Raw genomic sequence first — 20,885 nt, forward strand, 5'->3', positions numbered from 1 at the left:
GTTACCTAGTAGGGTAATGAAACATCTGGAAACGAACCTTCCAGCTCATCGAGCAAACCTACATCCAGAACCTCAACCTGGGCTACAAATCTTCTCAAAGTTTGCTGAGTATATTAGTCCTTGCTGTATGTATTTCATACATTAGCCAATTGTTTTGCATTATTCTTTTAAATGATTCCCTGTTTGCATTCTGTTTCAGATCAGCCTAACTCAGGCCTTCTCCAGTCAGGAGTAATCAGCTGTTATGTGATGTATCTTACCTTCTCTGCATTGGCCAATTCTCCTCCAGAATATGGTACTTGCAAACTTGGTTTAAAAACAATTATGTATTTTTTCACTAAATTATTATTGCATTTAAATGGATTTGTTGTCTCTCTAAAGATTTAATAGTGTTCAATGTCTTTTACTCTCTGTTCAGTAATGAAGCAAGGAGTGAACACTACAATATGCATTCCTCAGTTATTGGGCAAAGGCCTTCAAACAGATGACAAGCTTGTTTCTGTGCTGGGAGCCATTATCATGTATGGCTGCGTGCTCTATGCCTGGTATGTTCATCTATTACTTTGCTCTTCAAAACAGGAAAAAAAGCACAGAATCCGGGTATGGTTACAAGCTCAGACTTTGATTTGCATTGATCTTGCTCATATTTGTCACACAGATTGAGAAAGCCGTTCCAGTCAATACTCCATTGATGCAAACGAGCTTTCAGGGCATTCGCGGAACTACAAAAGTGTTCTGATTAAGGAGGCCATTCAGCCTATTATATCTGCACCAGCTCTCTCAATGCATTTCATGGCTCCATGCCATCCTCTGCCTTTTCCTCATGCCTCTGTACATTGGATGACTTTTTTAAAAAATTGAAACAATGCCCTCTTAAATGCCTGAATTCTAATTTTGGACTTGAGCTGCAAAATTGGAGGCAGCACATGAAATAAAGCTTCCAAGTTTTTAAATTAAATGTATGCATGGACAAGCTCCCATCCACTATATCAGAAATTAATATAAATGTTGTTGATGGTATTTAAAGATTATTAGAATTTGCAGTTGGACATCCTATTTCATCTTATTGTGATGGAAGGTACAAGATGATGAGTGGAGTGAGAACAGTTCTAAATAACATTATAATCCCTGAATGCTGCATCTTAAACACCAGGTCACAGTCATTTGGAGTCATAGAGATGTACAGCATGGAAACAGACCCTTTGGTCCAACCCATCCATGCCGACCAGGTATCCCAACCCAATCTAGTCGCACCTGCCAGCACCCGGCCCATATCCCTCCAAACCCTTCCTATTCATATACCCATCCAAATGCCTCTTAAATGTTGCAATTGTACCAGTCTCCATCACTTCCTCTGGCAGCTCATTTCATACATGTACCACCCTCTGCGTGAAAAACCCTGACTTGATTTGTTTTTCCAGAGTCTTTTTTTTTAACATTTTAAAATAAAAATGTTTTCCAAAAAAAATTGGGGTTGGAATGCAGAGCATAATGTCTGAAAGCAGCTAGTTTAAAAATTCTTGGACGGCTTCAGATTTGGTCCAATTAACTGTAGAAGTGTAAACTGACATAAATTTTCATAAGGTCATCAATAACGCATCAAAGACACCTCTTCCATCACAAAGAAAGTTGCTGTTGATATTTACAAACCAACAGTCACTGCGTGTTAAGTGGGAGGTCCTTGAATTCCAATTACTAATACACAGCCTGCTTAGGAACAGAGTTGACTTGGTCCAAATCTTAGCCAATTTTCAGGGTGTTCAGTATGGCCTGAAGTTGGCTGTCATGGACTGTTCTAAAAATACATTCATGGAATTAGAAGACAAGTGGAAATAAAAAGTAGAGAAGAGATGCTGTCAGCTGTATAGCAGCTGCTGGAGGAGGCATGTTATGTAAATTAAATGTTTTAATGATGGAACGAAGAAACACACTTAGACAATGAGCACACGTGGCTTGGGGAGGATTTGGCCTCTATACTGAAATATATGCTACAATCTGGAAAAATGTGGGAGTGGCGAAGTGACATACTTCTGTTGAGACTTTGTGATTAATGGATGCCAACAATCCCAACGTCATTTGGAAAAAAAAATAGTTTCTTTGTTCTTTCTTTTTAGTCTAACTTCAACAACCCGTTCCAGCTCAGCCACCCTGGGGGTGAGCACAGTTCCAAACTCTGAGCCAACTGTAAGTATATCTCTGATTTGCCAAAGTGGAATGTTTGTTTCAACCTGGTGTGCTGTTAATTCACACACATTCCAGTGCTGATTCACTGACTTACGTCGCATGCAAATACTGGAGCATATTTATCCAGGGTGCACTGATTATATTGGGGCATGCAATGGAGAATGAAATGTATGAGCTAAAGAAAAGTTGTTTGTTGGTATCTTTATTTTGTAGCATTCAGTTAAAATATCTTAGAAAGTGGTGTTGATTTTTTTTTCACAGATACCATTTTCTTCATTTGAAACTATAATCACTAGCTAAGCGAGAGCTGTCATTTAAAAAAAGATAAATGAGTAGCTAGTTCTTTTAAAATGAACTTTTTGTAAAACTCTGCCTTGACTTGATTTTAGGAAGGGATTTTCCAGCTTTAATTCAATTTCAGAAAGTAGACCCAAAGGAGATTTCATTTCATTTTTTGCTAGTTGCATAAGATTGAAAATTGGTCAGTTCAACTCTGAATGATATTATACATCCTGGGTGTGTCTTGATTTTTTTTTTCAATCTCCTATTCAGTCTATCTACAGTGAAGGTTATATATTTCCAAAGAAACTTTTGCAAAGTTTCTGTCTATGATCTGGTAGTACACTTTAAGATTTATTTTTAAAATTGTTATTTTAATGGAATTTATTAGTTTACTTCCTGCAAAATATTTATATTAAGGGTTTGGTGGGTGGAGTATGTTTAATTATAGATGTATGTCTGGTGTGTTAGTGAGAAATTCCTGTTGATGCAGACAGTCAAACAGAATAAATGTGTGTGTGTGTGAGAGACCCTGTTAATATACAGTTGTAGTCATGCCTTCGCTAGTGCCTCAAGAGTATCAGAAACATAGATTGGAGAAACTTCTCTCCTGAGTAGATGGGTCAATAACTAGGGGCCACATTTTTAAAGTAAGAAGCAGAGATTTCGAGGGGATTTGAGGATAAATGTCTTCACCCAGACCGTGCTGGGTATCTCACACTCACTGGTCGTAGAGGCATGAACTCTCATGGCAATGAAGAAGTATTTAGATGCGCAATTGAAATGCCATAACATTCAAGGCTACAGGTCAAGTTCTCGAAAATAGCGTTTGAATAGAAAGGTGCTTCATGGCTGGCAGGGACATGAGAGGCCAAATGACTTTTTTTCCCCATGCTGTAAAAACCCTTTGACTCTATCTGCATATTTTATACATATAGTTGCAAACTTGAGGTCTAATTTACCCACAGCTTGCTTGCATGATGCTCTTGTTAATGGTGTTGAAATAGAAAAAGTCCCAGTGTTGCAATCTCTTGAATAAAGTGTTGAGTAAGCTTTTTCAAAACATGATGAACATCATCACTGTGTAATGATCCTCATCACTGTCTTCATTTTGGGACTGATAAGCAGTCTGCCAGTCTTTATGTAGATTATGAGATCAACAAACTATCAGCAATACAACTACGAAAGGCTGAACATCCATGTTTGGTCTTGCGAAAATCTTTATTGAACAGTTGTAGTCCAGGAGAGGAAAATGCCCTTACCATGAGCATGTCAATAAATCTCAAGAATCAATTGCATTATGCTGTTTAGGGGAATATAGATTTACTTGTGTTAATCCCTAAGCAGTATATTATTTTCTCATTCGTTTCCACTCCACAGTGGGAGTATTAAGGATTGAAGGATGGGCACTGTCTTGTTTGTGGACAATGCAGTGCCTTTATAGCTATGACTGAATGCCTGTTCTACACCTTCTGTGGAATTGTGCCCTGAAGTGAAGAATGAAGGAAGGGCATCAAACTAAGGAAGAAAGACTACTGTTTTTTACTGAAAATACAAATTACAAGTTAATGTAAAGCTGTTTACATTCTGTCAACATTTTTGTCTTGTACTCATTAGGATAAATGAAAGAATGTTGAGGACTTACAATAGAAAAGGTTGCTGATTGGTTGGCAAGTCAATTCTAGTTGAGGTGTTGCCATGGAGAATGTACCACAAAGCTGTTACTACCCAATGTTTTTGTTTATTTCAAAAAAAATGCTGCAATACCCAGACACATTATTTTTGCCTGTAGAAGAAAAAGGCATATGATTATATAAACTTCGAACAAGTGTTAAGTGAGCCACATTGCAAGCCAGACTGATGGACTTCAATTACTTGTTACCACATTTGGGGTTGATCAGCATGTCCTGTCCAATAACAGTTGCATCTAAAATTAAGCGTAATGTTTTGAATTTTCCAAGCATATGCTCAGTTCTCTGCCAGGCGAAAGGATGTGATATTTGCTATGATCCACCAATTGTTGAGACAAACAACCTGCATAGCTGGCATCGCAACAGTACTGACAATTACAAATCTAATTATTCATTTGTTTGTGTTAGGTGGAAAGCCTTTTTGCCTCGTTTGCAGCATCCTGTTAATACAGAATATCATTGGCTTTTCCTACTGCATAATAGCAGTGTGAAATGGCTAGCTCAACCAGTTATTCAAATTTTAAGGCACTTTACCCTTTCAGGGTAATTTGGGATAGACTGGGCACTTCACAGGTTCGAAGGTAGCAAACTTTGGTTAATTCATTAGTTTACTGCAGGCCATGACATCAGACATATATCCCAGCAACTGAGAAATTGTATCAAGCAGTTTGCCTCTTTAGGTTTTTCCATCTATTACAACCATGCCCACCCTTTTTCCTCAACCAAGGATTCCCCGCTATGATAGTCAACAGGGTCCTGAGCCAAGTCCAACCCCTTTCCTGCACCTCTACCCTTGCCCTTTTCTCTTCCGTTCCAAACACCAACAGGATCACTTTGGTCCTCACTTATCACCCCAACATCATCTGTACTCAAATGATCATAAGCTGGCATTTCTGTCACGTTAAGCAGGATGCCACCATCAGACACACATTCCTCTTTCCTCTCTCATTAGCATTCTGCAGGGACCATTCCATCCAAACACTGATCCAATCCTCTTCCACTTCCAACATCACCTCACACTTCCCTCAGCACCTTCCCCTGAAATACCTGTCTCTTTACTTCCTCCCTCTTCAGTATCCAAGGGTCCAAACATATCATCTGGGTGAAGCAGTGCTTTACCTGCACTTCATACAATCTCATCTACTGCATTTGTTGCTCACAATGTTACTTCCTCTATCTTGGAGACATTAAACGCACACTGGGTAACTGCTTTGCAGAACTCCTACATTTTGACTCTAAAATTGACTCTGCACTTCCTGTTGGCCACTTCAACCCATCGCTATGTTCTCTGGTCAACGCCTCTGTCTCAGGCTTGGAAACCTGCAGCCTTCGCGGATTAATATCGAGTTCAATAGTTTTACAGCCTGAATTCTACCTTCCATGTCCTTCTATCCATCCAAACACCCCAGGCCCTGTCAGTACACAGCTTTAAGCACAGCCAGCTCATTTATATGTTCTCATAGCCCCATTAGCAGCTCTTCTTTCCTCCTGGCTCACCACTATCCTTCTCTTTGCATAACTATCTTTCTCTCTCTGGATCCATCTCCACTTATCGCTCCCTCCTCTACCCCTAACCCCACCCCATCTTCAGTATATGTCCCTACCTTTACGAAGCTGCCATCAGTTCTGAAGAAGGGTCACTGGATGTAAATGTTATCTCTGCTTTCTCACTACAGATGCTGCTAAATCTGTTGCGGTCCTCCAGCAATTTCTGTTTTTGTTCCAGATTTCCACTATTATGCTTCTTTATCCGTTCACAATAAACTAAATACAGACTGTACTCATCCCTTAATTGTACAGTATAATGTCTGATACTTCATGTGATACTGCAATTTAGTGTGATAAAAATTACTCATCAGTCAGGCTCGTATTCTACCTTTGTTATAATTGCTGGAAACTGCGTAATTTCACACATGGGAACTTATATTTTTTTGGAGGGGAAAGGAACCCATCCACTCATTCCACCTTTTTTATGAATGAACCAAAAGCCTAGGGGAGGCAATGGTTCCCTGGTTCATTCTCCTTGGCAACCCCTTGACCGTTCAAAGTTGACTTGCCTACCAACCAGCATCCTCTGCGACCTCTGCTCTTTGTGATTTTTATAAAAGACTTGGATGAGGAAGTGGAAGGGTGGATTAGTAAGTTTGCAGATGACACAAAAGTTGGTGGAGTTGTGGATACTGCAGAGACTGTTGTAGGTTATGATGAGATATTGACAGGATGCAGAGCTGGGCAGATGGCGTTCAACCTGGAAAAGTGTGAAGTCAGTCACTTTGGAAGATCAAATTTGATGCAGAATACGGGTTAAAGGCAGGATTCTTGGAAGTGTGAAGGAACAGGGGGATCTTTGAGTCCATGTCCATAGATCCCTCAAAGTTGCCACCCAGGTTGATAGGGTTGTTAAGAAGGCATTCATTAGCAGGGGGATTGAGTTTAAGAACCATGAGATTATGCTGCAGCTCTATAGTGTCCTAGTTTGACCACAATTGAAATATTGTGTTTTGTTCTGTTCGTCTCATTATAGGAAAGATGTGTAAGCTTTTGAGAGGGTGCAGAGGAGATTTACCAGGATGCTGCCTGGATTGGAGGAAATGTCTTATGAGGAAAGATTGAAGGAGCTAATTAGGGTAAGAAGGATGAAAGGTGACTTGATAGAGGTGTACAAGGTGTTGAGAGGCATAGATAGAGTTGATTGACGGAGAGTTCTTCCCATGGCAGAAATGTCTATCATGAGGGACCACAATTTTAAGGTGATTGGAGGAAGGTTTAGGGGAGATGTCAGAGATAGGTTCTTTACGCAGAGAGTGATAGGTCCATGGAATGCATTGCCAGCAGTGGTAGTAGAATGGTAGATACATTAGGGACATTTAAGCAACTTTTGGATAGGCACATGGAAGGGCATATAGGTTAGTCTGATCTTAGAGTAGGATAAAAGGCTGGCACAACATCATTGGCAGAAGGGCCTGTACTTTGTTCCATGTTTTCATATATGGTGAAATGCTGCACACCTTGAAATTTTACATTCTTGCTTCTGTCCCAAAAATGCAAGATGAAAAGAAAAGGGTAGTATTAAGCTGGACAGGGTGCAGAAGAGATTTAGGATGTTGCCGGGAATACAGGGTTTGAGTTATGAGGAGAGGCTGCATAGACTGGAACTTTTTTCCACTGGACCATAGAAGGTGTAGGGGTGACCTTTAAAAGTTTATAAATTTGAGGGGCATAAATAAAGTGGATGGCAGGTGTCTTTTCCCTTGAGTGCGGGATTTCAAGTCAAGTGGGCATATTTTTAAGGTGTAAAGAGAAAGTTTTTAAAAAAGACATGCGAGCCATTTATTTTCAATACAGAGATGTTCAAGTGTGGAATGAACTACCAGAGGAAGTGATGGATACAGGTGCAGTTGCAATGTTTAAAAGACATATAGATAAATACATGAATAAGCAATGTTTGGGGGGAATGTGGGCCAAAGCACAGGCAGGTGGGACTGGTTTAATTTTAGGATTATAGTTGGCATGAACTGGTTGGACCACAAGGGTCTGTTTCCATGCTGTATGACCCAGTGAAAAGCTTCAATGTTTTGCTAACCACACTCATGTTCTGTACTATCAAGTGACTTGTTAATCCAGTGTTGTGAATCATTCAATCCTAGCATATGTTGGAATGATACAGTTCTGTCCCAAATCCTGTGTGATATATGAGCAGCCTTTTAACGTAACCCCTCATTATCTTACAGGAAGCTCGCTGCTGCTTCTGCTTTGCACCAGATAAGGAAGGTAAGGTCCAATCCTCCATTATTTAAATTTGTAAACACAAATTGGCAATGAAAATCGTCATTGTTAGTAATCTAAAGCAGGCAAAATCATAATTGCTTGTCTCTTCTATGACAAACCTAACTTGCAGATCTACTGTAATCAGCAAATGCAAAATTGCCTGCTTTATGATCCCAACAATGTGCAATTTTGCTCCCACTGGCTGGAGTAGCAGTCAGTGGCGATTGTGTTTCTTCTGGGGAGAATGTCACCATTATATTGGGGATTTCAGATTTTGCAAGCATATTTCCAGTGACGTTCAGACAGTAATTTAGGGCTCTTCACATCCTCTTTTGTTTGAATATGTGGATCTAGACATTGCTGTATATGACAAGTTGTGTTATGTTTTATGCTGAGGTAATGAGGCTTCCCCTTCTTTACTCGTTAATTCTGCTGCTACAGTTTTGTCATGCGTGCTCCATCCAAAACCAATGCAGTTTTGTGAGTATTGGGATAAGGAGGAGTTTTAAGATCAGCTTTTTTAATGTTCAGAAACTCTGAAATGCCACAGGGGTACGACGTGGGGAAAGTACTTGTTTTTAATATTCACTGATGGTGAAGAGATGTAACCAACTAGTTAAGCTAAACAGAGTAAGCAGCAAGTGATAGACAGAGCTAAGTAATGTCACAACTATCAATCTGATCGAAGCTCTGTATTCCAACCACATCTGGTCATGAATCATGGTGGACAATTAAATAACCCACTGGAGGGAGAGGCTCCGCAAACATTCCCATCCTCAATGATGGGGAGCCCAGCACACCAGTGCAAAAGATGAGCCTGATTCATTGGTTGTGGAAACGCTTAGCTCTGTCTGTTGCTGGCTACTTTAGCTTTTTGCATGCAAATAGTCCTGTTTTGTAGCTTCCCTTTAGTTATGCTTGATGCTGCTCCTGGCATGCCTTCTGTTATTCTCTTCATTGAACCAGGGTAACCGTAGAGTTGGGGTATGCTCCATCACAAGATTTTCAGTTTGTGTTGAAGTCTGATTCTGCTGATGCTGATGACCCAGATCATCTCATGGATGCCCAGTCTCTTGGTTACTAGATCTGTTTGAAGTTTGTTGCTTTGGCACTGTCATAGTATCACAAAATACAATGTAAGGTATTCTCAACATGAAATGAGATTTTGGCCACTCAGTCCTTGTGAAGAAACTCTTGCCAATACTGTCATGGGCAGAGGCTTCTGCAGCTGGCAGAATAGTGAGGATGAGGTTGAGTATGTTTTTGCCTCTTGTCGGTTCCCTCACCACCTGCCACAGATCTGGTCGAGTAACTACATCCTTTAGGACCTGACCAGCTTGAGCATTAGTGCTGGTTTCAAAGCACTCTTGATGGACATTGAAATCCCCCACCCAGAGTAGCATCTGTGCCCTTGTCACCTTTATGCTTCTCCAAATGGTGTTCAAAGTGGCTGATGAATCAGTATTCCTCCAAGGGGAACCTGCACATGGCAATGTGCAGGTTTCCTTGCTAATACTTGAGCTGATGCCATGAGAATTCATGGTGTCCACATTCAATGTAAAGGGCTCTCAGAGTAACTCCCTTCTGATTATTTACCATTGTGTCGTCACCTGCTGCGGGAACATGATATACCCAGGGATAATGCTACTGGTGGAAGGTATGATTCAGTGAGTTTGACTGTATTCTTGGGACAGTTCTCCCAATTTTGGCACTAATCCTCAGATGTTGGGAAGCAGGAATTTGCAGGGTTGATGTGACACTGTTTGCTGCTGCTGTTTGTTTCCATTGTTTTAGTTGATGCATAGGGTCTGCCAGATTTCATCCCTTTCTTGAGATTCCTTGGCAGTTGATACAACTGAATGGCTTCCTCCATTGAAGAGGGCATGTAAGAGTCAACCTCCTGACTGTGTGATCTGGAGTCACGTGTAGGCTAGACCAAGTAAGGTTTACCAGATCTAAAGCTTACCAGGCAAAGATTTCCTTTCATGAAGAATACTCATGAAGTCAATCGACAATGGTTTCATAGTCACGTTAGATATTTCAAACTCCAATTATTGAATTCAAATTTCATTCTCAGCCAGGGTAGGATCTGAACCTGGATCTGCAGCATGCTATTCGTCCAGTGAAAATATCACAACACCATCACCTCGTCCCAAACTATCTTCATTCTCAGGAACAGCATTGTGAAAGTTATCAAACGGGAAGTCTAAATATTCCCCTCATAACAGACCATAGGATTCAAGTTGAAGTCCTTTTTAATTTGGTTTTGGTTATAGTTTATTTTGAATGGAAATGTTTGTGTTTAAATGCCAGTTTTCAGTAGAGACCACAAACTATTATTTTTAGTTGCTGTTTTCCTTTTCAGAGCTACAGTCTATCACTTCTGTCTTTAATTAACCAAACTAAAGTTTCTTTCACATTGAGCATGCAATGCCAGAGTTAGGCATGGGGTATATAAAGTTTGAAAGGAAACTGTTCAACAGATGTGATTTCTTTCTGTGTCATTTAAAAAACGTATTTATCAAAAATTTCTGTTAAAAGCCCTTTTTAAACGTCTCCGCCACCACAGGGTATATGTGATCCGGGCTCCTTTAACTTCCTGATAAGGCAAAATGAACAATTCCAGGACTTTGGTTCAAAAATATCATTCACAATCGAGAGGTAGTGTGGGAAAATGTCCCTGCAATAATTACCTGCTCAGAGTTTTAAAATTTCTGTCCACAACCTCACCCGAAGATGGAGAGATGCCTGACCTCCATTTGCCACTTGCCCATTGTAAAACCAGCCACCTTCTTCAAATCTAAGGAGTGATAGTTTGCAGCCAAGAACCTGTTTTGCATACTGTGGAGCTGTGATGTTATCTCAAAACCCCTCGTTCTTAGTTGACAAGAGCTTATATTGTGCCTCTGTCCTTTTGTGACATCTTGCAATAGTATCAGATTCAGTCTGAGCTGGCTTGTGGATTGAATGGTAAGCGTGGGCCCCTCATTGCTGTTTGTTGTACTTCATAAAGGTGATAGCTCTGTGATCTCATACAGTGACGTGTCTACCTTCATATGGCAGGTGACTATAAAGTCGATGGAGCGGAGAAAGGAATCCAGAAGGTGATCCACAATGAGAACAGCGGCGTTGTGTATAGTTACTCCTTCTTCCACTTTGTCTTTTTTCTTGGTTCCCTATATGTGATGATGACATTAACAAATTGGTTTCAGTAAGTAAACAGCAACTAATTTCTTTAAAATTTCTGTAAAAAAGTGTGGAAGGAAAGACTCCCATATGCAGCATACCAAAACCTCGACAAAATCACTTTGCAGCCATGAAGTCCTTGTGAACCGTAGTGATGGTTTTAATGTAGGGATTACAGCGATAACATGTACATACCCAGTTAGATTTCCTGTGGTGCTTGCCATGAAGAATATTTTTTTAAAATGCCATTGAATGTCTGAATAAATTTGTCTCTTCAGCCAGATTATGCACATAAATTAATCTGTAACTACTCCTACTTATATAACTAGGAAAGATATCCACTAGGTTTGTATAGAAGGAAAGATTTGGATGAACATAAAAATAATTTGTGTAACTGTGGAATGAATCAAAATCTTTTGGTGTGTGGAAGCGTTCTGCAGACTGTTTGTTTATTTTTGCTACAAAATTGGTATTCAGCCAAGAAAAGGACTCCAGAGGTTTCTGTTTGCATTTTCTTCGTTATGTTCAAGTCTGGATTTTGACTTTGCTTGAAGGATTGTGGATATCAGCCGAGAGTAAAGGGAAGACCTTTAGAATGGAGATGAGGACAGCATGGAGGCCAGGTCATTGATCCACTTATCTATTCCTGTTTAAAATGTACTCAAGGGTTACAGGGAGAAAGCAAGAAAATGGATTGAGAAACTCATTAGCAATTATTGAATGGCAGAGCAGACTTGATAGGCTGAATGGCCTAATTTCTGCTCCTATTTCTTATGGTCTTATCATTTACCGAATGTCATTCCCATTCATGGGACCTAGAATGGCATAGGAATTTGCATTGCCCATTACTGGGGGTGGGTAGGCTAGTTAGCTGGGCGGTTGGTTTGCAATGCAGAGTAATGCCAACAGCGCAAGTTGGCTGAGATTACCATGAAAGACTCTCCTTGTTAACCTCTCCTCTTGCCTGAAATGTGGTGACACTCCTCGTTAACTCACCTCCAGTCATGTCTCTTTAATGAGAGAGCAACCCTAAGGCCTGGTAGCACTATGATGACTTTTACTTGCCCAGTATACTAAAAATTTGATGTCCACCATTTTGGAAAGAAGGTTAGATAGAAATTAGAGTGAAACTTTGAGGGTAATGTGGTTGATGAATACCAAATGCAGAATCCAACATTAAAATTGGAGGTCATTCAGCCCACTGTCTGTGCTAACTCTGAGCTACCAAATAGTTCCCACCTCCCCATTTCTTCTAATAATCCTGCAGGTTTTTTCTTGTGTTACCCACCAGGCATTAGAAAAACAAAAACTTAATGAGGAAGGAAACGACCAAAAGCCTAGGCTCAATCATATATTTAATAACAAAAGAGATCATTTTGTTAGCTCTTTTTGTTTACTTGGGATCTTTGGAGGTGCTGCATGGATTCTTTTTTTAAATGCTTGGCTAAAGAGCTATTTGTCACATCATCGCTGTGCCACCCAGGATCAAAGTCTAAACAGGTGGTTGCAGAGAGAGTGAATGTGTTGGTGGTTATTCTCAAAACCTCCTAAGATATGGGAAGGTCCAGTGGATTGGGAACCTGCAAATGTAACATAATGCTACTATTTAAGAAGGGGAGACAGAAAGCATGAAACTAAAGGACAATTAGTCTACCTTTAAACATTGGGCAAGTGCTGCAAGACATTGTCAAGGAGGCAAGAGCGAAACATTTAGAAAATCAAAACACAGGCAGAGTCAACATGGTTTTGTGAAAGAGAAAATGTTATTAGAGTCCTTTTGAGAATGTAACAAACAAGCTGAATAAAGGGGAACTAGTGAGAGTAATATATTTGCATTTCCAAAAGGTAATCAGTAAGGTGTAATATAAAAACTTACTGCACAAACTAAGATGTCATGATGTTGGAGGTAATGTACATTAATATGGATAGATAATTTACTGACTAATAGGAAAGAGATTCAAGATAAATGTGTAATTTTCAAGTTGGCAAACTAGTGGAGGCCATTGGGGTCATTGTTTAAAATTGTCGTAATATGTGCAATTTGCAATATGTCTTAATCACTTGGATGAAAAATGCGTTCTAGCTAAATTTGTTGCTGTTACAAAAAACAGGTGGGAAAGCAATTTTGAGTGCGGTTGAATTTTAAATAATGGCTAGGAGAAAGTGAAGACTGCAGATGCTGGAGACCAGCATCTAAAGCATGGGCTTCCTGAAGGGCTTCTGCCCAAATTGACGATTCTCCTGCTCCGCAGATGCCTCCTGACCTGCTGTGCTTTTCCAGTGCACACTCTAACTTTAAAATAATGAACACCAATGAAAAACTTAAATTTAAAATACAGAAATGTTTACTATATCTGAAGTAAAGAAGGAAGTATTCTGAAAATTTATCATATTGCCGAACAGCCCATGAAATTAGTAGCAAATTTACTTGTCCTAACTTTGCTCAAAGTTGATTCCTCTTTTATAACTAAATTCGATCATGTTTCTATGTTCACAGGTATCATGAAGTTAATTTAGAAAACTTGTTTGAACCTCAGAACGTGTCCACCCTCTGGATTAAGATGGCTTCCTGTTGGATGTGTATCTTGTTGTTTCTATGGACACTTGTTGCTCCCATGTGTTGTCCAAGCCGTGAATTTTCAGTGTGATTTTTGGTTTTACCTTCCTCAGTACTCCAGTTTTGTACATCCCTCTTTCATCTTCATGTCATGTTAAATACCTGCAACATTTTGACTCATTGCATTGTACTCTAGCTATAGGTTTGTTTTTAATATACTGTTGTAACCTCTATCAACAATCTTTTCTATGTCAATTACATTTCTGCAAGTTTCTATTGGGATAGTATTTAAGTGTGGGGTTTGATGCCCTCATCTATAATTCTTGAGTTTGGAAAACCTGAAATAATTAATTGGATCTAGCAGTTCGAGTGGCATTTGAGGGTGGATGGTTAGGAATGTTACTTGGAACGGGAGTTCTGAAAGTTCACGGGAATAATGCTGGATGATGGTTTACATTGAAAGTGCAGTGGGAAGATCAGTCATTTGCTGTTTATATGCATGATACCATTAATCTGATACTGTGAGTTTATCTATAGATAGAAACCTTATGTACACTGATATACAAAGTAACCTAAAGGTTTTTGATTAGTAGTTGGACCTTTGTTAAATTGCAGTCTAGCAAGCTGTTACTGGATCCCAATTTGTATCTTTCCTAATCTGCACTGGTGTGTTATTTGTCTATACATCTGGTTAAGAATTGCTTTGGTTCAACATCTGGCCGACTTCTAGACTGGAATGGAAACCCAAAAGTGCTTAGGAATAACAAAAATGTAAAATATCAATTCTTTCTATTAAAATATAATAGATGTGATGTAGTCTGGAGTAAACTGATGGGGATTTTTTGCAAGTAGGGATGTGTAAATTGCTCAGAATATGTATGGGCAAAATGCGGGGTTATTATTCAAATATCAATTTAAATCTAATGCAAGCGTCTCCCAATTTGGATTTCATTGTCTACCTCTCTCCACCCACTCACCCACCCACCTCTAATGCTAATGCTTTTGTTTATTGCTCACTAAGAAATGCCACCATATTAAGGTTATTGCATCAAAACCATGTGGTTATGTTCCATTTGTGCAACAATTGGAACCAAAACATTTTGGCTTGATGTACCACAATCTGCTGAGAGGAAAGAAGATATCTGTGAAAAAGTTACGGTGCTAGGATCAAATCAGAAAGTTGCATCTCTAATGATATGTTAATATATGAAGAAATAGAAAAGGGTTGATTGAACTAAGTGTTTTGATGCGGGTATTAGTGCATATTTATTTAACTTGAAAGGTTTTTAAATATAGTATTTGATGCAGAAATTTCTAGTATAATGCAAAACAAAGTAAATTAGTGTTACAACAGTCAATTTGGTATGGAAAACCAGACCCAGTCAGTAATATGGCTGTAAATCTATTGGAATAAATCCATTTTTGTTGCCTTTCACCAATTGTTAGTCATTAATTTAGCCAAATGTTTTCTTCCATTTTAGCCAAGCGGTATCTGTTTTAGTGTGAAAATCTATTCTGAATCCTTGTGTGGTTGAATGTGTCAATCTCTGACAGGCCAAATGAAGAAACCCAGCTTAAATCCCATAAGGCATTACAAAGTCAGATCGACATTGAGAATGCTTGTACTCTCTGCCTTTGCCACAGTGAACAAATTTAAAAAGTCAAGTTCAAAACATGTGATTGTGCCACTTATTGTCTAGTTTCAGGAAGTTGTGCAACAACTTCCTTCATATAGGACCTTGTGCAAAGCCGAGCTGTATTTCCTAGAACCTGCTTTGCACAGAAACCTGCACAAGCAATCTACCCAATAGATGGAGCACATGCAGTAATCATACTGACACTGATGAGATCTGAAACGGAGATATAATTGTCTGAGTCTTGCTCTATATCCTCAGTCCTGTGGGGGAATGGGATTTAAAGTGTCTTATGATGATCCTTGGATAAAGCTAAACATCTTTACTTACCTCAATCTCATGTCAGCTTTAATGCCTGGTAATAATTGTGTTCTGTGGAGTTCTTTTCAACTCCAATGAGAATAAGCTTGAAGTGAAGTTAACTGCAGTTGTTACTAAAGCACATCGACAATCAAATGTTCTATCAATGACCTGCTCACATGCCCTGTTAATGCAATAAACTGAGTTGGTGATTTACACATTAGAACTCCAATCTTGTGGAAATTTATAACAAAAAATACAACCACTTTGTTGATGTGTGTAGGTTGTTGGTACAACTAATCACAGCAGGACAGTGCTTCTGTATACAACATTACAGAAGAGATAGCTAAAATGGCAGACCTCATTCAGCTTCTGAGGTACATTGTCTCAAAATAAACAAATTGCTTAATAACAGATGAATTTGGTTTAGAAGTACTTTTTTATGGAGGTTTTTGTTGCTCTGAACTGTGGGAAGGATAAATAAGTTTAGGTCAAAACTGCCAATTGAAGGTTTTCTGCTGTAACAGCCCTTATGGGTGCACAAGCAACTTTTACAATTTTTGCTATCTGCAGTTGGCCTGTGGGAACTCAGATGTATGAAAGCGTTGCTATAAAATTTGGTGTGCTGAAGTGCAGGCTGCACAAAGACTACTTTGTTAACATCCTTTATTTCTGGGTTCCAAGGTAAATGAATACTTTAGATACTTTCTCCCCTCATTTGGTGTGAATGTTGTTGCTGGTTTGCAGCAGATGCCGAACTAGTTTTCTGAGAGTTTTAATTCCTACACTGGTGCTAAATATAGGCCTGCCTTTCTAACTGAGGTTTCTAACTTCCATATAGTGGAATTTTTTACTTCTCTGTGGCCATATGTCCTTGACTAAGATGTTCTTCAAAATGCCTCATTTGGCATCCAATGTCTCTAAGATTTAAATAATTTTTTACCGTGGACACTTAGCAGAGGCGATGGTGCCTGATTTTTGTCTCCAACCTTTTGCCTGCGCCACACAAAGACACAAGTCTTGGGCCTTAACATTCAAGATCTGTCAAGGGCAACTGGTATTACTTAAAGCTGTGGAAAAACTTTGTTCAAACATTCAAGGTGGTTTTCTATGAAGGGTATTTCTCACTATTGCAATCTTTTGATAGGACTTTGTTGTAGCAGTTTTCTTTTGTTATTTGTGCCAGTCATTGTTGTACTATGATTGCTTATTGTCAGGTATTTAGACCTTAAAGTTGGCTATGCTAATTTAAGGTGGAAGCTTTATTTATATAGTTCTTGAATCGCTGATACTTGGATATGCAGCTTACCGGCAGGGGAAAAGATTTGAGTTTTCTCAACTATGAGTTATATATCTTAAGTAAATTTTGCTAAATGTTCTCATTAAAGTCTTTAATTATTTCACCACATAATCTTGGTTGTACAATGTAAAGTTCTACCTTAAAATGTTTTTTATATAAAGATTGTACGTTAATGTTTTTCAATTTTTAATGTAATGTTGCTTTACTGACTTTATACACTTACAAGCGCACATTGTTTTTATTAAAATATACAACAGAGATTTTTCTGAAAGTTTGAGTTGTATTTGAGTAGAACATACAATGTTACACTAATTTGGAAATGTTTTCCTTCAATTATTTTAATAAAATTGCATGTTCTTGTGTGAAAGAGAAAAAGAATAGTCTTGCATTTATAGAGCACCTTTTACACCAGAATTTAAGAAGGCACCAGAACACACCCATAGATAGCAATTAAATAAGTGGGCAGATTGTATCATCTGTCTGTCCTCTGATCGTGCAGCACTGCAGTGTCAGATAATGGGTTGAAAGTCCAGGAGGTGGAAAATGATCCCAGGTCAGTCTGACCCAGAATGAAAGTACTGCCAATGAGGCATACCTGCTGAGTGCTCTGCCTTTTTTGAAAAAAAAGTCAGATTTGTACATTGAACAATTTTCTCTGCCCTGCGGATTGGTTTCCACGATAACTTGATGGAATCGCCTATCTCTGTCACTCTTTTTCTCCATTCACTAGTCTGATTTCTGAGATGAATTTCTGTCCAACACTGCTATCGGAATAAAGCATCCTCCAGTTTTCAGTGTAGCTTTGCTATCAGATCTGATGGCTTTTAGAGGATATTTTAAACTTATCAGGAAAAGGTAAAGATCTTCGATTCTGTGGGAGAAGGGGGATAAAAGTAGAGAGTTCTGCTACCTTTCTACTGTTTTAAACTGAAAGTTAAGTTGCCTCTGCAGTGTCCTTATCATCACTCTAGGAGAAGGGTATAGCATGGAGTCTAATATCTTTCTGACATCTAATATTTCCCCTGTCACCCTAAACCTGTGCTCTCTGATTTTGCCCCCCCCCCCCCCCAACACAAACCACCACCAATCCCAGGAAAACGTCCTTGGCTATTCATCCTATTCCTGCCCCTCATGATTTTATAAACTTCATGAGGTCCCTTCAACCTTTGACACTCCAGAGAAATAGCCCTAGCCTCTTCAGCACCCCTCAGTAGCTCAAACACCCCAACTGTGGCACTGAGATCCCTGCTGGTGGGAAGCCCACCAACCAAAGGCTGGCAGCTCTTCATTGATAGTAAAGGGAGGCAGTAACTACTGCCCGTACTGTACCTACCCATGGCTGAGAATTGGCACAGATCAAGTTGGTGAGTATTGGCAGGACCAACAGCAAGGGTTTGCATTCAGCAGCTCCTCAGGCACAATCTAGGCAGCATTTGCTTCCTGCACCCAACAGCATGTGGAGGGGTGGGGTGGATTAGTAAAACAGACATTATAAAATAAGGCAGAAAATGGCAAAAGACTACATTAACCAAAGAAAGTGTGGTAAACCTTCATATGACAGTGCATAATTCAGTGTGGAGAGTGGGGTGAAACTTCATTAAAAGATGTATTAAGGCAAGAAAGCATTAAACAATGCAGAAAGAAGCAACAAAACAAACCACTATGGCAAGAAAGGTGAGAATACATGAAACATGGAAAAAGGCAAGAGGTATGGCTAAAGTATTAATGAATATTCTGTGTCAGTCTTTACCAAGAAAGAAGCTACTGCTCAAGTTATGGTGAAAGTGGAAGGAGTTCAGACACTCAGTGTTTAAAAATCGATAAGAAGGAGCTATTAGGTAAACTGGCTGTACCTAAAGTTGACAAGGTGCCAGAACCAAGTGAAATGCATTCAAGGACATTGCTGGAAGTGAAAGTAGATATTGCAGAGGCATGGACTATAATTGTTTTCTGCCATAGACTGAGGTGGTGCCAAAAGGACTGGAGAATTGCAAATGTTACACTCTTACTCAAACAAAAGGATATAAAGATAAACACAGCAACTACAGGTCAGTCAGTTTAGCTGAATAGTGGGGAAGATTCTAGAAATGATAATTCAGGATGAAATTAATAACTTGCACTAATGCCAGTAAATGGGGGAAAGCAGGCACCCTTTGTTAAGGGTGAATTGTTTGATGCGGCAAAGGGAAGTTTGCTAAGGGTAATGCTGCTGAAGCATGTACATTGACTTCCAAAAGAGCCACTTTCTAGATCTGTGTATAAATTTGGAGCTGATGGAATACAAGGGACAATATGGAGCAAAACTGGCTGCGTGATAGAAAATGAAAAGTAGTGGTCAATGGCTGTTTTCAGACATAAGTAGGTAAACCTGAAGGTGGTGGGGGAGCTTCTCTAAACAGCAATCAAGACAGGGCATTCTGGGCTTTATCATTAGGGAGGAAAAAGTGAGGTCTGCAGATGCTGGAGATCAGAGCTGAAAATGTGTTGCTGGAAAAGCGCAGCAGGCCAGGCAGCATCCAAGGAACAGGAAATTCGACGTTTCGGGCACAAGCCCTTCATCAGGAAAATTCCTGATGAAGGGCTTGTGCCTGAAACGTCGAATTTCCTGTTCCTTGGATGCTGCCTGACCTGCTGTGCTTTTCCAGCAACATTTTCAGCTTTATCATTAGGGATGTGAATGAAATGTTGTAGGAGTCTGAGTGACTCAAGCTACTGAGAGATTTGAGGCAGAACAGGAACAAGAAGTCTGCTGAGGTCTATCCCAACATTGGGAGGAGCTCTTTATGCTTTATACAACCCACATGACAAGTTTCTTGCTAGACAGCAGCAAGAGAGAGAGTTGTTTGTTAAATGACTTGTTGACTCACCACTTTAATAATCAGCTTTCTGTCTTATTAAACTTGGCAAACAAACTAGGTGTTGAGAGGCTTGACCTGGAAGTCAGGGTAGGTAACCTGACAAGAAAGAAAACTGAAAGAAGTGCAGATGCTGCTCAGAGACACACACCCAGTATATGTACTGGGCCCTCCAGTATCTCCAACCTCTCCAATCGCTATCAAAATAAGATCACGTGGAGTTAGTGATAATTTATTGACTTGAATAGGGAATGTCTAACCTACAAAAAGCTAGAGTAAGGATAAATGGGTCTTTTTCTGGTTGGCAAGATATAACCAATGGAGTATAACTGGATTCAGTCCTTAGGCCCAACTATTTACAAACTGTATTAATGACTTGGATGCAGGGATAAAACATACAATAGACAAAATTTGCAGACGTCACTAAAATAGGTGGGAATGCAAGTTGCAGAGAAGAAATAAGAAATTTAAAAATGGGTGTTTTCCTTGGTGTGTCAGAGGCCGAGGGGTGATCTTATAGAGGTTTATAAAATCATGAGGGACATGGATAGGGTAAACAGACAATGTCTTTTCCCTGGGGTGGGGGAATCCAGAACTACAGAGCATACGTTTAGGGTGAGAGGGGAAAAATTTAAAACAGTGCTAAGGGGCAACTTTTTCATGCAGGGGTGGTATGTGTATGGAATGAGCTGCCAGAGGAAGTGGTGGAGGATAGTACAATTACACCATTTAAAGGCAACTGGATGGGTATATGAATAAGAAGGGTTTAAAAGGATTTGGGCCAAGTGCTGGTAAATGGAATTAGATTAAGTTAGGAGTTGGATCAAAGGGTCTGTTTCTCTACTGTACATCTCTATGACTCTATGGACAGGATTGGCAAATGGGCCAAAATTTGTAATGTTGATAAGTGTGAGGTTATCCATTCCAGTTGGTGTAGAGAGGTCTGGGTGTCCTTGTGCATGAATCACAGATTGCTAGCATGTAGATACAGCAGGTAATAAGGAAAAATAAATGGATTTTTTTGTATTTAAAGCTAAAGCAATAGCATATAAAAAGTAGGGAAGAGTAGTTGTAATTGTACAAGGCACTGGTGAGACCAAATCCAGAGTATTGCATATAGTTTCCATCCCC

At 39.5% G+C, this 20,885-nt stretch overlaps 1 protein-coding gene across 1 annotated transcript in view; it reads left to right on the forward strand.

Moving 5' to 3' along the window:
- Positions 1-17,151, forward strand: part of serinc5 (serine incorporator 5) — a 79,299-nt gene extending 62,148 nt beyond the window's left edge. The window contains exons 7-12 of the mRNA XM_060835667.1: positions 200-295; positions 419-545; positions 2,115-2,184; positions 7,886-7,925; positions 10,986-11,133; positions 13,606-17,151. Of these exons, the coding sequence (XP_060691650.1) occupies positions 200-295; positions 419-545; positions 2,115-2,184; positions 7,886-7,925; positions 10,986-11,133; positions 13,606-13,756 (632 nt within the window). The 3' untranslated portion in view covers positions 13,757-17,151. The remainder of the gene's footprint in view (positions 1-199; positions 296-418; positions 546-2,114; positions 2,185-7,885; positions 7,926-10,985; positions 11,134-13,605) is intronic.
- The last annotated feature ends 3,734 nt before the right edge of the window (positions 17,152-20,885 follow it).

The sequence above is a fragment of the Hemiscyllium ocellatum genome, chromosome 2, assembly GCF_020745735.1.
Source record: "Hemiscyllium ocellatum isolate sHemOce1 chromosome 2, sHemOce1.pat.X.cur, whole genome shotgun sequence".
Classification (NCBI taxonomy): domain Eukaryota; kingdom Metazoa; phylum Chordata; class Chondrichthyes; order Orectolobiformes; family Hemiscylliidae; genus Hemiscyllium; species Hemiscyllium ocellatum.